Source organism: Esox lucius, chromosome 7 (genome assembly GCF_011004845.1).
Source record: "Esox lucius isolate fEsoLuc1 chromosome 7, fEsoLuc1.pri, whole genome shotgun sequence".
NCBI classification, from domain to species: Eukaryota; Metazoa; Chordata; class Actinopteri; order Esociformes; family Esocidae; genus Esox; species Esox lucius.
Genome location: NC_047575.1, coordinates 41957341 through 41972926, shown reverse-complemented (window position 1 = coordinate 41972926; position 15586 = coordinate 41957341). Strand labels below are relative to the sequence as shown.

The 15586-nt window shown below is 41.4% G+C and overlaps 2 protein-coding genes across 2 annotated transcripts; both read right to left on the bottom strand.

Moving 5' to 3' along the window:
• Nucleotides 1–8058: 8058 nt before the first annotated feature.
• On the bottom strand, nt 8059–9021 carry LOC114839525 (olfactory receptor 10G4-like). The gene has a single exon (XM_029121154.2). The coding sequence runs from the start codon at nt 9019–9021 to the stop codon at nt 8059–8061; it is 963 nt and encodes a 320-aa protein (XP_028976987.2).
• A 3777-nt stretch (nt 9022–12798) lies between these two features.
• On the bottom strand, nt 12799–13746 carry LOC105007278 (olfactory receptor 6N1-like). The gene has a single exon (XM_010866153.2). The coding sequence runs from the start codon at nt 13744–13746 to the stop codon at nt 12799–12801; it is 948 nt and encodes a 315-aa protein (XP_010864455.2).
• Nucleotides 13747–15586: the final 1840 nt, after the last annotated feature.

The following is a 15586-nucleotide window of genomic DNA, read 5'->3' as shown; positions in this document are numbered from 1 at the left end:
CGTTGGCGTACGGCACCTTCAAATCCTACGCCAGCTCAGGGGGTGGTGTATGCACGTTTTGAGTTAGTGCGAAAATGCGCAGAAAAAAAATCCTAACGCACTGACAAACTAAAAGATATGATATATTATGACCCACTGTAAAAAAAACAACAACATAATAATTACACACTTCAGTGTTTATTTTTGTGCAACATGGTCTTCAATGTTTAATTTGTGTGACTTTACCAAAGCATTTGATTTATATGTATTCCTTCAGATTCGAGCCTGTGCACTTTACATGACGTTTCAGGGTTAGGCTCGGCAGTTGCGCACGGACTGGGTTCAGTAATAAAAGGCTTTTAATGACCAAAATATAATTCAGACTGACAAAATAATAAAAATCACATTCTTCTTCTTTTAAATAATAATAATAATAATAGAAATAATAATAATAACGACATTCTTCTTCTAAATAACAATAAACGACATTAATAATAAATATCATAAAATAATAAGACGAATATTACAAATTGTCATGCAAATATTAATGTTAATGAATGGTACTCCACATCATATCATCATCTTTTATTCCTCTTTTAAAACTCCATCCATCTTCTCCCGCTTATCCGGGGCCGGGTCGCGGGGGCAGCAGTCTAAGCAGGGATGCCCAGACTTCCCTCTCCCCAGACACTTCCTCTAGCTCTTCCGGGGGGACACCGAGGCGTTCCCAGGCCAGCCGGGAGACATAGTCCCTCCAGCGTGTCCTAGGTCTTCCCCGGGGTCTCCTCCCGGTGGGATGGGACCGGAACACCTTCCCAGGAAGGCGTTCCGGAGGCATCCGAAAAAGATGCCCAAGCCACCTCAGCTGACCCCTCTCGATGTGGAGGAGCAGTGGCTCTACTCTGAGCTCCTCCCGGGTGACCGAGCTTCTCACCCTATCTCTAAGGGATCGCCCAGCCACCCTGCGGAGAAAACTCATTTCGGCCGCCTGTATCCGGGATCTTGTCCTTTCGGTCATGACCCAAAGCTCATGACCATAGGTGAGAGTAGGAACGTAGATTGACTGGTAAATCGAGAGCTTCGCCTTGCGGCTCAGCTCTTTCTTCACCACGACAGACCGATACATCGACTGCATTACTGCAGAAGCTGCACCGATCCGTCTGTCAATCTCCCGTTCCATCCTTCCCTCACTCGTGAACAAGACCCCTAGATACTTAAACTCCTCCACTTGAGGCAGGCACTCTCCACCAACCTGAAGTGGGCAAGCCACCCTTTTCCGACTGAGGACCATGGCCTCGGATTTGGAGGTACTGATTTTCATCCCCACCGCTTCACACTCGGCTGCAAACCGTCCCAGTGCATGCTGAAGGTCCTGGTTAGAAGGGGCCAACACGACAACATCATCTGCAAAGAGCAGAGACGAAATCGTGTGGTCCCCAAACCTGACACCCTCCGGCCCCTGGCTGCGCCTAGAAATTCTGTCCATAAAAATTACTAACAGAACCGGTGACAAAGGGCAGCCCTGCCGGAGTCCAACATGCACAGGGAACAAGTCTGACTTACTGCCGGCAATGCGGACCAAGCTCCTGCTTCGGTTGTATAGGGACCTGACAGCCCTTAGCAAAGGACCCAGGACCCCATATTCCCCAAGCACCCTCCACAAGATGCCGCGAGGGACACAGTCGAATGCCTTCTCCAAATCCACAAAACACATGTGGATTGGTTGGGCAAACTCCCATGAACCCTCCAACACCCGTAGAGGGTATAGAGCTGGTCCAGTGTTCCACGGCCCGGACGAAAACCACACTGTTCCTCCTGAATCCGAGGTTCTACTATCGGCCGTATTCTCCTCTCCAGAACCCTCTTTTAAAACTGCCAAATAAAAACATTTTATTTCTTTCTACCTCCCTGGTGATCGTCTCAATCTCCACGTGAGAGAAGTTTCTCTTTTTTGCCATCTTCCGTGTGTCCATGGCGTAAAATCCCGTGGGGGAAGCGGAGACTTGAATATATAGGGGCGTGTTATTCTAATGACGATCGTTTTCAGCCGCGGCATTTATCAAGGGCAGGTATTGCATACACCTGGATTTTAAAGGTACGCACAGCTTCATAAATCAGGCGGTGAGAGGAGTGTAAGCAAAATCTTACGCCAACATATACGCCCGTTTCTACGCAAGAATGATAAATGAGTCCGAAGCTCTATGAAGGTCTTTAAATCTTTGCGTGCATGGGAAGAAGTAAAGACAACCAAACAGAATGGATATAACACTAGTTGTGCAAAGTATCTAGGAACAACAAGCTGGTTTTATGGACCTATAGAATGGGCTACTCCCCTGTAATTATACATTAATTCCCTTACAGTATATGGTAAAAACAAATATACTCTACTCACAGTACACTCCTCCCACTCCCATTCCTTCATATAGAATTTACAAACAATTCAAGATAGTGTGTGGCAATAAGTTAGAATAACAGAAAAACAATACTAAAGAAAACCATTACTGCCAACTTTCTGTAGATCAGTGTTAAGAACCACAAAAATGAAATTATTTGGATGTCATGTTCAAATTTCCACTCCTGTATGCTTCTGCCAGCTTTGCACACCAGGGTTTGGGCTGTTATTTCCATTGTTCACCTGCAGATGCTCTCAAGGTGTCAGATTGGCTAGGGAACATAGGGTAACTGTAATCATCAGGTCTGGGGTAACAGATAGGATTCAGATCTGGAAATTGACATTCACAGATTTGTCCATCATGCCACCAAGCCAGTCCTGCATGACCACTGCTTTCGCCTTAGGGATGGTATTAGCCAGATGATGAGCAGTACCAAGTTTCCACCAGACATGGCTTTTGACATTCAGGCCTGACAGATACAATTTTTCTTTTTGCTGGACCCCGTAAGCGCTCAGTAAGAGGAGTGAATGTCTCTTACTGACTGACAGATAGATAAAAATGTCCCTGGCTACAACCTTCCATAGCTGCGTTATAGTAAGCCTGTAATGAAACTGTTTATATTGTGACCATTTTTGGTGGATTTTCGAACAACGCATCCGTGCATTATTTTTGGGGTAATATAGGCTAGATAAAAACCCCTTGGGCAGTAAAAGAGTAGGGGTTTCCACGATTCTCTCATCTTTTCACTTGACGAATAAGTCAGCTTTCGTCACCTATATTGATAATTATTGTATCAATGTCATTCACAAATGAAAGAAACACAAACATTTTTGTGCCATGAACTGACTTTGGCTGTGTTTAGTTCATATTCAGTCTTGCTAGAACTTGCTCAAATCTTTTAACTATTCCAAGTAGTAAGTTAGATACTAGTAAGCCTATTACTGGCTATTAAGCTGTTAAAACGGCCAGTGGCAAAAGCCATACAGTTCATAGATGCTATTTGTGGTGGAGGTAAGAAATGTAATTCAGTTTAACACAATGCTAAATGGTGTCTTGCGAAATATTAAAACTTAGGGTGATGTTAATACGTGACACAATGATCTAATGTTGAGATGCTATACCAACACTGGGCAAACATAGGGCACTATTAAAGACACAGCCCCTCATTTGGGAGACCTGGGTTTGAATCCAATGAGTCCAACCACATTAATCAATTTTAATTGCAGGCCGGCTGAGCTAGGCTTGCCTTTCTGGTTTTCATAAAGTGTCCATTAGTGCCATTTGACAAGTGCAAGATGGATTTTCTACTTATTTTACTCATGAATGGCTTCCATTATGCAACTCTACAATGAAGGCCTTATTCATGGAGTGCTGTTGAGGTGGTAGCCCTCCTGGCAGGTTCTCCCATCTCTGAAGAGAAACTCTGAAGCTCTATTAAAGAGGCCATTCAATTCAGTGGGCTTTATTGACATGAAAGTTGCAATTTTGAACAATGTTGCCAAAGCATTTAACAATGTAATAAGATAAAAATGCATACAATTATCATTAAAATCATGTTTAAAATAAATACAATTAAGAATGTAGGTGTGTGTGATTGTGTATCTGAGCGTATGTAGTACGAGTATGGATATTTGTTTGTGTGTGTTTTGTGCATGCAGGATAACTCACTGTTCCTCAGGGTATGACAAATGTGCACAAATCTGGCTCAAATATTTGCTGTAGGTCCCTCTCCAATAATTGTTTTTAATTTAGTTTTTTCATCCAATTCTTTAAAATTAGAAACGCACCACAATTTACTAATTTGCTGCTGTTCAGGAATGTGTGGAATCGGGTGTATTATTATAATTTTTTTTTTTACTTTTATTTGATTTGGGACAGTGCATGTTAATGAACAAAACATGGAGTACATGCATGTAAAAATGCCGGATTATAGCCAAGGGCTAATTTCCATCCGTAGTCCCACGAGCTAAGATCACACAGCTCACAAAAACATTGCAAAATAAAATTTACATCTACAGTCAGTTCATAAATTTGCTAAAACCTATATACAATATTCACACAAAACTACATTCAACTTCGAAAACACTAATCCATATACACATTACAAAGTAAAACAATTTAAAAAAGGATAAAACATATACTAATGTGTGCAACTTTGATTTTCCCATAGCCATTTCTTCAACTGGACTTTAAAAGAGCTATATGTAGTACATTCTTTTAATGTTAGAGGAAGACTATTCCACAGGTTCCCACCCTGGACAGACAGGACCGTCTGACCGAAGGTGGTGCGCTTGTGAGGTATTATCAAGTCTCCTCTGGTAGAGGCTCGCGTGATCCTCAAAGAATATTCTTTAGATTTAATAAAGTCCTTCAGAGGTGGCGGAGCGAGGGAGTGAAGGACCTTGTATATCAAACAGGCCATTTTTAATTAATCATATTTTGAAAATTCAATAGTCCATGTTTTTTTAAAACTTGACAGTGGTGGTGGGATAGCGTTTTTTTATCTAATGTTTTTAATGCCTTTTTATATAGGCTTTCTGTGGTTTTAAGTGTTGTGGGGCAGGCAAGAGACCAGGTAGTCAAACAGTAATCAAAATGAGAAATAATCATTGAATAAAAATATGTTTTAGCAGCACCCATAGTTAAATTATTTCGAATGTGCCAAAAATTTAGAAGATTAAATTTGACAACCTTTGCTACTTTTTTTACATGACTTTTGAAGCAGAGTGTTGAATCAAGGACTACCCCAAGGTATTTAAAATCTGAGACCAGGTGAAGTTCCTCTCCATTCAAGAAGACATTTGATCTGCTTACTTCGACAAACTCTTTTGAGAAGTACATGCACACAGTTTTTCTGGTGTTCAACATGAGGCATGAATTTTTGAGCCAGTCCTGCACATAGGATAGGGCTGTAGTGAGATCAGCAGCTGCTTGTTGGATGGTTTTTGCTTGAGTGTAAATTACTGCGTCATCCGCATACATCTGCGAGAAGACGTTTGGGCATGAATTTGGTAGGTTATTGATAAAAAGAGAGAACAGAACCGGCCCAAGGACAGACCCCTGTGGGACACCAACTCCAGAATCTAAACAGGGAGATTTGACACCATCTACTACCACGTACTGTTTCCTGTGGGACAGGTAGGATTTAAACCATAAAAGTGCTTGATCAGAAATGTTAAATTGAGTCAACCTGGATATTAAAATCTGATGGTTAACAGAGTCAAAGGCTTTCTTCAAATCTAAGAAGACAGCCCCGACACAAGGACTCTTGTCAAGCAAACCTTTTATGTTTTCTGTTAACAAACACAGGGCACTATCGGTGGAGTGATGGGTCCGAAAACCAAACTGTAATGGATGTAGTGAAGGTTGGACATTTTCCAGATGAGCCGTCAACTGTCTGACTACCCACTTCTCTGCTATTTTTGATATGACGGGAAGTATGCTGATAGGTCTATAATTAGACATGTCTGTTGTAGTTCCAAGCAGAATATTATTTTGGTGGTGTCACATTCATATCAAACACGAGGGATGTGCATACACTACTTTCAAGCACTTACAAAAGTTCTGAATGATACAAGTAAAAAAAAGATTAAAAGATTTTGTGATCACATACATTTTCCATTTCTTAGAAACCTCTTCTTGAAAATCTGTTACTGACAGAGTTCAGGAGTGGAGTCTTTCTGAGATGGATCTGGAAACGTGGAGTTATATGTGTTGTGTGTATCTGTGTGTGTCTGTCTGACAAGTACAAAGTAGCCAATGACAAATTAGGCAAATTGACATTCATCCCAAAGTTCCAGAAGACCGAGTCCTAGTACTAGTTGTATCAAAAACATGTAATTAATATTATTTTGACCATTTAGATCCACTCTGAAAAAGATTTAATGTGAAAAGATTTAATGACCTTATCAGGTCTAGTTTTTTCCCATGTTAGTCAGTGCTTTCATGGAAGGTGAAACAGTAGGCCCTACCTTTCTGTCAACATATTGTTGCCTTGCCAAGCATTGAGTCAGTCTACTGAGATACCTAATGAGGACATGTTTGTCCACATTGCCTAGAAATTCGCACTCTGCAAATGATGACACAAGAGGGATGAAGGGATGGAGGGATTGTCAATAATGATGACACAGGAGCGGGGGTGAAAAGGGAGGGAGAGAACTGTCAGCAATGTTTGTTATCTGCAAAGGGCAACAGTAACAGCGAGGCTGACCTGTGAGAATACTGCCTCCTCTAGAGTTTACTGCCCTCCCCTTTGCTCATTAGTTTAGTGATGTAAACATCAGAGAAGACAGAAGGGAGGGAGGGAGGAAGTAGAGGCAGACTCATCCATTTTTTAAGTAACAGGCCGGAGCATATTTTAAATGTTACAATCTGCTGAATCTTTCTGAAGGCTGTCTTTCTCTTTACATGAACCCTTTACTTCCCTCAATGTTAGAAGGCGGTAAGTAGGTTAAATAATAGGTCATTAACTTTCTCAAAGGATCTAATGTCACACTCCCTGAAGTTAACAAATTGGCCCCCAATTAGGGGGCCAATTAGAATGTGGCCACACCTGAGGAGACAGTAGCCTGCTGAGTCTAGGCACTGGGACAGACACACACACACACACTGGCAGACACACACACACAGCAGTCATGTCAGGCTTCCCCTGAATGTTGTGACAGGCGACATTAAACCACAATTAGTTAGAATTGATATTAAGCTCTCACGGCCCCCTCCATCACCATGCCAACAGACCTCAATAACCAGGCCCTGGTTGGGTTCATTCATTAACAATGACCCATTCAGGTGACGCTGTCACACTGGGGAACATTTACCAGAGGTGATTATTAATTAATACACTGCTAGGAAGTGTTACATACTGTACCAAAGCTACGTAGCACAGCGTAGCTATAGTACTGTACATTACTGTAACCCTAATGTATCAAGGAACCCTAATGTATACCCTAAGGTAACCCTTTGTCCCGTCGGCTCAGTTCTAAAGAGTCGGGTAACAATCAATCAGTTGTAGCAGTGAAAAGGCGTTACCAGCATTGACTGTGATGACACATGTAGTGTGGGTGCCTTCAAAATAATACCTGTTAAAATTCACAAATCTAACTTACAGTTGTTCTTATTGAACAAAACAGTTTCTGAATACATCGAAACCATGGTAGTGTTGATTGTGACACAGTGTTCTAACCTTGTGCTTGTGGTTGCCATAGAAATATCTTAATTCATCTTTTTAGTTTGTCAGTCAAATCTTAACCATACGAAGGACTGACACAGCCAGAGTTGTGCACAGTGCAATCAAATGCTATCTTAGAACTGCAGAAATGCAGTTAGAACTCTTGATATTGCAACACTTAAGGAACATCATTTGGTCATTCAATTCACGAAAATGTTTAAACGCAAATTAGATGAAAATAGCTTTATTTGCTAAACAAATGCACACGTAATAACAATTCAACCTTGTGTGATGGAAGAAGGTTGATCATGTAAAACGCTACTAGAAAAACTCATGACTACTGGAGTGTGGTTATTCAAAAGAAAACAGGGTCTGAATTCAATGCAGCTGTTCATTGCAGTGTTAGTGATACCAACCTCAGGGAGATCCAATTCAAAGAGACCTCTGCTGACCTCTAAGCTAAATTGGAAATTATTTGTCAATTGATGCTGTTTCCGATAGAATCGGAAATTCTCTACCTCATCTTTTAGCTGTAATTCTTTTTCTAGTCAGTATCTGAACCAGTCTCCTTCTAATCTCTTTGGTCTTCAGACAGTAGACTGTAGGGTTGATCAGAGAAGGCAATAGAGTAGCTGCAATGAGTATGGCATTACGTTCTGTCAGACTGAGTGTTACGCCTATCCTAGTCAACAGCCAAGTGACAAGCTTGGGGGCGTAGAAACTAAACACCACAATGAAGTGAGAAATGCAGGTATTAAACACCTGCGCTCTGCTCTCAGTGTTGGGCAGCCTCAGTACAGTGTAGATGAGTTTCACATAGGACAGCAGAATGAATGTGAACTGTGCACCAAGCAACCACATACCCAAGATTATGGATATCATCCAATAGGGTTCAGGGTCGACACAGGCAGCTCTGACCATAGCAGGATAGTCACAGAACACGTATCTGATGACAGGTTGGCAGTATGGAAGGCTGTCTGCCTGAGCTGCTACTTTCCCCATTACCCCGATCCCTATCAACCAGGAAGCAATGATCAACAGGAAGATGCGTGGGTTGGTCAGGATGCTGTGATACCTAAGAGGATAGCTGATGGCGATAGTTCTGTCCAAAGCCATCAGAGACAGTGCAAGACACTCTTCAATGTCACCCAGGTGGTAGATGTACATGCCTGTGATGCAGGAGTAGTAGGAGATGGTTTTGACCTCAGCCAACAGTACAGAGATCATGGTGATGCTGGCACTGGTAGTGAACATGATGTCCACCAAGGCCAGATTGCAGATGAGGATGTACATTGGTGTGTGGAGTCGCCTGTCTGTCGCGATGATGCAGATGTTGGTGACACTTCCAAGAAGCACCAGGAAATAAGTGAAGAAGATGAGGAAGCCGAGGAGCTTCTGGTGGGAGAGGTGGTCAAATCCTGTAATGGTTAACTCCTTCACATTCTGCCCTGTGAAATTCACTAGAAGTTCACTATAAAACATTTTGAATTATCAGCCCTTTCAACTAGTTAAAATACTAAAACACTATTATCACCGAATAGCATAAAGAAAGTACAACACAATAACTCCACTGTTAAAAGTAAAAGAGACCAATAAATTGTTACACAAAAGACAAAGTTTCTTCTTTAGGAAAGAGCAAGCATCCAAAGTGAAGCTTATTCAGTTGACCGAGCACCAAGACCCCTGCCTAGATGTGATACTGTGTCACTATGAGTGTCAGCCCTTATACCGTAGGAGACCAGTCCACATGGAGAAAAACAGAGAAGGTGTGGGAGAGGGGGCTCCCAAATGACAGAACAGAATATCACAGCCAATTAATAGTAGCCTAAGTTTTGGCCCCTGATAGGAAATATTTTTGAGCAGCATATAACAATTTATGCCAATTAGTTTGCATTCTGCAGCACACCAGGATTTCATACCTTTCCTGTAATCAAGGGGACAATAAGCAGTAAATTGCCAGAAGAACATAGGACCAGTAGTATTGTAGATGTACACACCTACACCAGAGGAGTCATGAGGGTATAGTAAAGCAATATGGCCTGATGTGTGCTATAAGGCCAATATACCAAAGCTGAGAGCAACTCTTATATTTTCTTATTTGTTTTTATTAGGAAGCCTGGTGACTCAGTGTCCAGAATGCATGAACAGAGTTGAACCCTGTGGTGATGGATTCTTACCCATTTAGTACTGCTGACAATCAGTGTGTTCCAAGTATTCCATGTATGGAGTCAATTGTGTCAGAACGGTATTGACCTTCTGTACAGGGCGGATGTATAACATTCAATTCCTGCGCAATTGGCGTGTTTAATCCTGCGTAGTACGTCTTGAACATGCCGATGTAAAGTCAAATGCTTTCAGTGGTCTTTTTTGATTTTCAGATTTAAAACAACACAATTAATCCAATCTTACACCCCACGCACATCCATTCCCCACTGACATGTTTTGTTATTTTGTCTGTTTACCAAAATACACTCACCTAAAGGATTATTAGGAACATCTGTTCAATTTCTCATTAAAGCAATTATCCAATCAACCAATCACATGGCAGCTGCTTCAATGCATTTGGGGGTGTGGTCATGGTCAAGAACATCTCCTGAACTCCAAACTGAATGTCAGAATGGGAAAGAAAGGTGATTTAAGCTAATTTGAACGTGGCATGGTTGTTGGTGCCAGACGGGCCGGTGAGTATTTCACAATCTGCTCAGTTACTGGGATTTTCACGCACAATCATTTCTTGGGTTTACAAAGAATGGTGTGAAAAGGGAAAAACATCCAGTATCTGGCAGTCCTGTGGGCGAAAATGCCTTGTTGATGCTAGAGGTCAGAGGAGAATGGGCCGACTGATTCAAGCTGATAGAAGAGCAACTTTGACTGAAATAACCACTCGTTACAACCGAGGTATGCAGCAAAGCATTTGTGAAGCCACAACACGCACAACCTTGAGGCGGATGGGCTACAACAGCAGAAGACCCCACCGGGTACCACTCATCTCCACTACAAATAGGAAAAAGAGGCTACAATTTGCACGAGCTCACCAAAATTGGACAGTTGAAGACTGGAAGAATGTTGCCTGGTCTGATGAGTTTCCATTTCTGTTGAGACATTCAGATGGTAGAGTCAGAATTTGCTGTAAACCGAATGAGAACATGGATCCATCATGCCTTGTTACCACTGTGCAGGCTGGTGGTGGTGGTGTAATGGTGTGGGGGATGTTTTCTTGGCACACTTTAGGCCCCTTAGTGCCAATTGGGCATCGTTTAAATGCCACTGCCTACCTGAGCATTGTTTCTGACCATGTCCATCCTTTTATGACCACCATGTACCCATCCTCTGATGGCTACTTCCAGCAGGATAATGCACCATGTCACAAAGCTCGAATCATTTCAAATTGGTTTCTTGAACATGACAATTAGTTCACTGTACTGAAATGGCCCCCACAGTCACCAGATCTCAACCCAATAGAGCATCTTTGGGATGTGGTGGAACGGGAGATTCGTGCCCTGGATGTGCATCCCACAAATCTCCATCAACTGCAAGATGCTATCCTATCAATATGGGCCAACATTTCTAAAGAATGCTTTCAGCACCTTGTTGAATCAATGCCACGTAGAATTAAGGCAGTTCTGAAGGCGAAAGGGGGTCAAACACAGTATTAGTATGGTGTTCCTAATAATCCTTTAGGTGAGTGTATATTCAAGTAATAGTTAAATAACAGATATGGGCTTAAAGTGTAACCTCGTAGCTTTAATGTGAGGGTTTTCACATATCCAATCCAAATTGGAGGAAGGATTTAGGAATTACAGCTCTTTATTATGTAGCCCCCTCTTCTTCAAGGAATAAAAAGTAATTGGACAATTAACTAATGGACAGGTCTGGGTTATTCCTTCATTATTTCTTCATCAATTCAGCAGGTAAAAGGTCTGGAGCTGATTCCAGGTGTGGCATTCGCATTTGGAAGCTGTTGTCTAAAGAACAGGAAGGCCAGATTAGACTTCTAAACATCTAAAAACATCTAAAAAAGCCAGCCCAGTTCTGGAAAAGCATTCTTTGGACAGATGAAACTAAGATCAAACTGTACCAGAATGATGGGAAGAAAAAAGTATGGAGAAGGCGTGGAATTGCTCATGATCCGAACCATACCACATCATCTGTAAAACACGTTGGAGGCAGTGTGATGGCATGGGCATGCATGGCTTCCAATGGTACTGGATCACTAGTGTTTACTGATGATGTGACAGAAGACAGAAGCAGCCGGATGAATTCTGAAGTGTATAGGGATATATTGTCTGCTCAGATTCATCCAAATTCAGCGAAGTTGATTAGACAGCGCTTCAATTTACAGATGGACAACAACCCAAAACATACTTCAAAAGCAATCCAGGAGTTTTTTAAGGCAAAGTGGTGGAATATTCTGCAAGGGACGAGTCAGTCACCTGATCTCAACCCAATCAAGCATGCATTTCAATTGCTAAAAACAAAACTTAAGGCAGAAAGACCCACGAACAAACAACAAGTGAAGACAGCTACATTAAAGGCCTGGAAAAGCATCACAAAGGCGTAAACCTAGCATTTGGTCCATGTGTTCCAGACTTCAAGCAGTCATTGCCTGCAAAGGATTCTCTACAAAGTATTAAAAATGAACATTTTATTTATGATTGTGATAATTTGTCCAATTACATTTGAGCCCCTGAAATAAGGGGACTGTGTTTGAAAAATGGTTGCAATTTCTAAACGTTTCATACAATATTTTTCTTCAACCCCTTGAATTAAATCAGAATGTCTGCACTTCAGTTTCATCTCGGTTGGTTTATTTCAAATCCATTGTAATGGCGTACAGAGCCAAAATTATGAAAATTGTGTCAGTTTCCAAATATTTCCAGACCTAACTGTATATACTGTACCAGTCAGTTTGGACACACTTGCAAATTCACTTGAAACCTTTCGTGTGTACTAAACATATATGTATAAATATATCATTAACAAAGGTATATGTCTAATGGAGATGGAAAAATCTACAATCATTCAGAATGTTTCCTGGACAATAATTATTGAAGAGCAATCAGGGACTGGATTCAAGAGCTTGTTTGCGCTTTTAGACAATGTCGCTTTTTAAGCTCTTACTATGTTCATGGAGATCACAGTAAAAGAGAACTCTGATGATGCTATCTCTACTGAAATCTGTTTTATGCAAAACATATATAAAAAAAAGAATGCTGTTTATATTGAATCTTCTATTTAAAATGTAATTGAAAAACAAATCTATTTTGTTCTAGTCAGTATCTGAACGAGTCTTCTTCTAATCTCTTTGGTCTTTAGACAGTAGACTGTAGGGTTGATCAGAGAAGGCAATAGAGTAGCTGCAATGAGTATGGCATTACGTTCTGTCAGACTGAGTTTCACACCTATCCTAGTCAAAAACACAGAGACAATTTTTGGAGTGAAATAACTCGACACCACGATAATGTGAGAAATGCAGGTATTAAACACCTGCACTCTGCTCCCAGTGTTGGGCAGCCTCAGTACAGTGTAGATGAGTTTCACATAGGACAGTAAAATAAGTGTGAACTGTACACCAAGCACCCAAATACCGAAGATGATGCCAAGCATCCAATAGGGTTCGGGGTTCACACATGCTGCTCTGATCATAGCAGGGTGGTCACAGAACACGTATCTGATGATGGGCTGACAGTATGGAAGGCTGTCTGCCTGAGCTGCTAACACCCCCATGGCCCCAAACCCTATCAACCAGGAAGCAATGATCAACAGGAAGATGCGTGTATTAGTCAGGATGGTGTGATACCTAAGAGGCGAGCTGATGGCGACAGTTCTGTCCAAAGCCATGACTGTCAACGCAAGACACTCTTCAATGTCCCCCAGGTGGTAGACGTACATGTGTGAGATGCAGGAGTAGTAGGAGATGGTCTTGACCTCAGCCAGCAGTATAGAGATCATGGTGGTGCTGGCACTGGTAGTGTACATGATGTCCACCAAGGCCAGGTTGCAGATGAGGATGTACATTGGTGTGTGGAGTCGCCTGTCTGTCGTAATGATGCAGATGTTGGTGACACTTCCAAGAAGCACCAGCAAATAAGTGAAGAAGATGAGGAAGCCCAGGAGCTTCTGGTGGGAGAGGTGGTCAAATCCTGTAATGGTAAACTCCTCCACATTGTGCCCTGTGAAATTCACTAGAAGTTCAGTATAAGACATCTTGAATTATCAACCCTTACAACTTATTAAAATACTTAACTAAAACACTATAATCACGGAATAACTTCAAATAAATAGTGAATCTATTAATAGAATAACTATTCAATGATATCCTCAAGCATCAAACCACAAAGACATGAACAAGTAATACAGCACAATAACTCCACTGTTAAAAGTAAAAGAGACCAATAAATTGTTACACAAAAGACAGAGTTTCTTCTTTAGGAAAGAGCAAGCATCCAAAGTGAAGCTTGTTCAGTTGACCGAGCACCAAGACCCCTGCCTAGATGTCATACTGTGTCACTATGAGTGTCAGCCCTTATACCGTAGGAGACGGGGGTGAGGGGGCTCCCAAATGACAGAACGGAATATCACAGCCAATTAATAGTAGCCTAGGTTTTGGTCCCTGATAGAAACTCTTTTTTTTTTAACCTTGTGCGACACAAAACTTTCTGCCAATTATATCACATACTGCAACACAGCACCTTCAATGTCATCAGGGCGTCAATAACCAATAAACTGCCAGAAGACCATAGCACCAGTAGTATTGTAGATGTAGACACCCACACAGGAGGGATCCTGAGGGTATAGTTAATAAGCAACATGGGCTGATGTGTGCTGTAAGGCCAAAGCTGAGATATACTAAAGCTGAGAGCAATTCTTATTAGTTTTATTAGGAAGCCTGGTGACTCGGTGACCACAATGCATGAACAGAGTTGAACCCTGAGGTCATGGGTTCTTAGCCATTTAGCACTGCTTACGTTCATTGGACATCTTTTTAGCTCCTTGTACCTTTAAGTCAAGAAAATGTAGCACGTGCCACATTTTCAATAGAGACTGGCCAGAGTTTTGCCAGTGTGAGATCAATTGTTTGGAAATACATCAAGTCTCTTGCGCACATATATCTCTCTATTGCCCCTCGACTGTTCAATTCTGCACAGTCTTTAATGTCGGTGTATATTCAAAATTATTATGGGAACTAAGATCAGTCTGTGTACCATTTTAACCTCTCTCTCGAAATGCAAATAAACTCATAGTGTGCAATTCTAAATTATCCTTCATTGTGTAAGTGACTATTTAAATTTAAAACATATTTTTTTGTCAGAATTACCATATGTAGCCTCCATCATCTCCTTGCTCGGGCATCCAGTTTGAATGGATGTCCTGATTGAGAGTTGATAACGCTATAATTGAAATGTTTCATTTCTTAACATCATCTTGTCCATCCTCCAAGGGATATTCAAAGCCACTGAAACCTTTTTTAAGTCCTTGTTACTCGTGGTTGAGGGCTGACTTTTCAATTTAGCCTACTAAGCAATGAGCAGAAAGATTAAACCTGAAATCATGTGAATCACTAACAACTGATTAGGTCATTGGTTAACACCTGAGACACGATTACATTAGTAATTACAATAGGGGAGAGGTTTTATCCTATAACAGTGTTTTTGTTTTGTATTTTAAACATATAATTTCAGAATAAGAAAACAATTCTCCTGAATGGTGTACCAGTGGTAGGCTTGGCCCGGGTACGGTGGCCCAGAAGTCCAAAACACAAATACTAATACAATTACACATCCACAATACCCCTTCCCCAAGCATAAACGCATTCCTCCAAAATACGAAACTACATTACATTAAGTCAAAACGGAAAGGTAGTTATAAGAATGTCATCACTGATTGAATGTACAGTCTGTTATTTATAGCTGAAAGAAGGAAGAATAATAATTATTGATTCTGGTATGCTAACTAGGGGCGGAGCCAGACGATATAAACATTTGGGCCTTAGCCGAAACCTAGGGGGGTCCGTGGGCATGCTCCCCCGGTAGAGATTTTTTTCTCC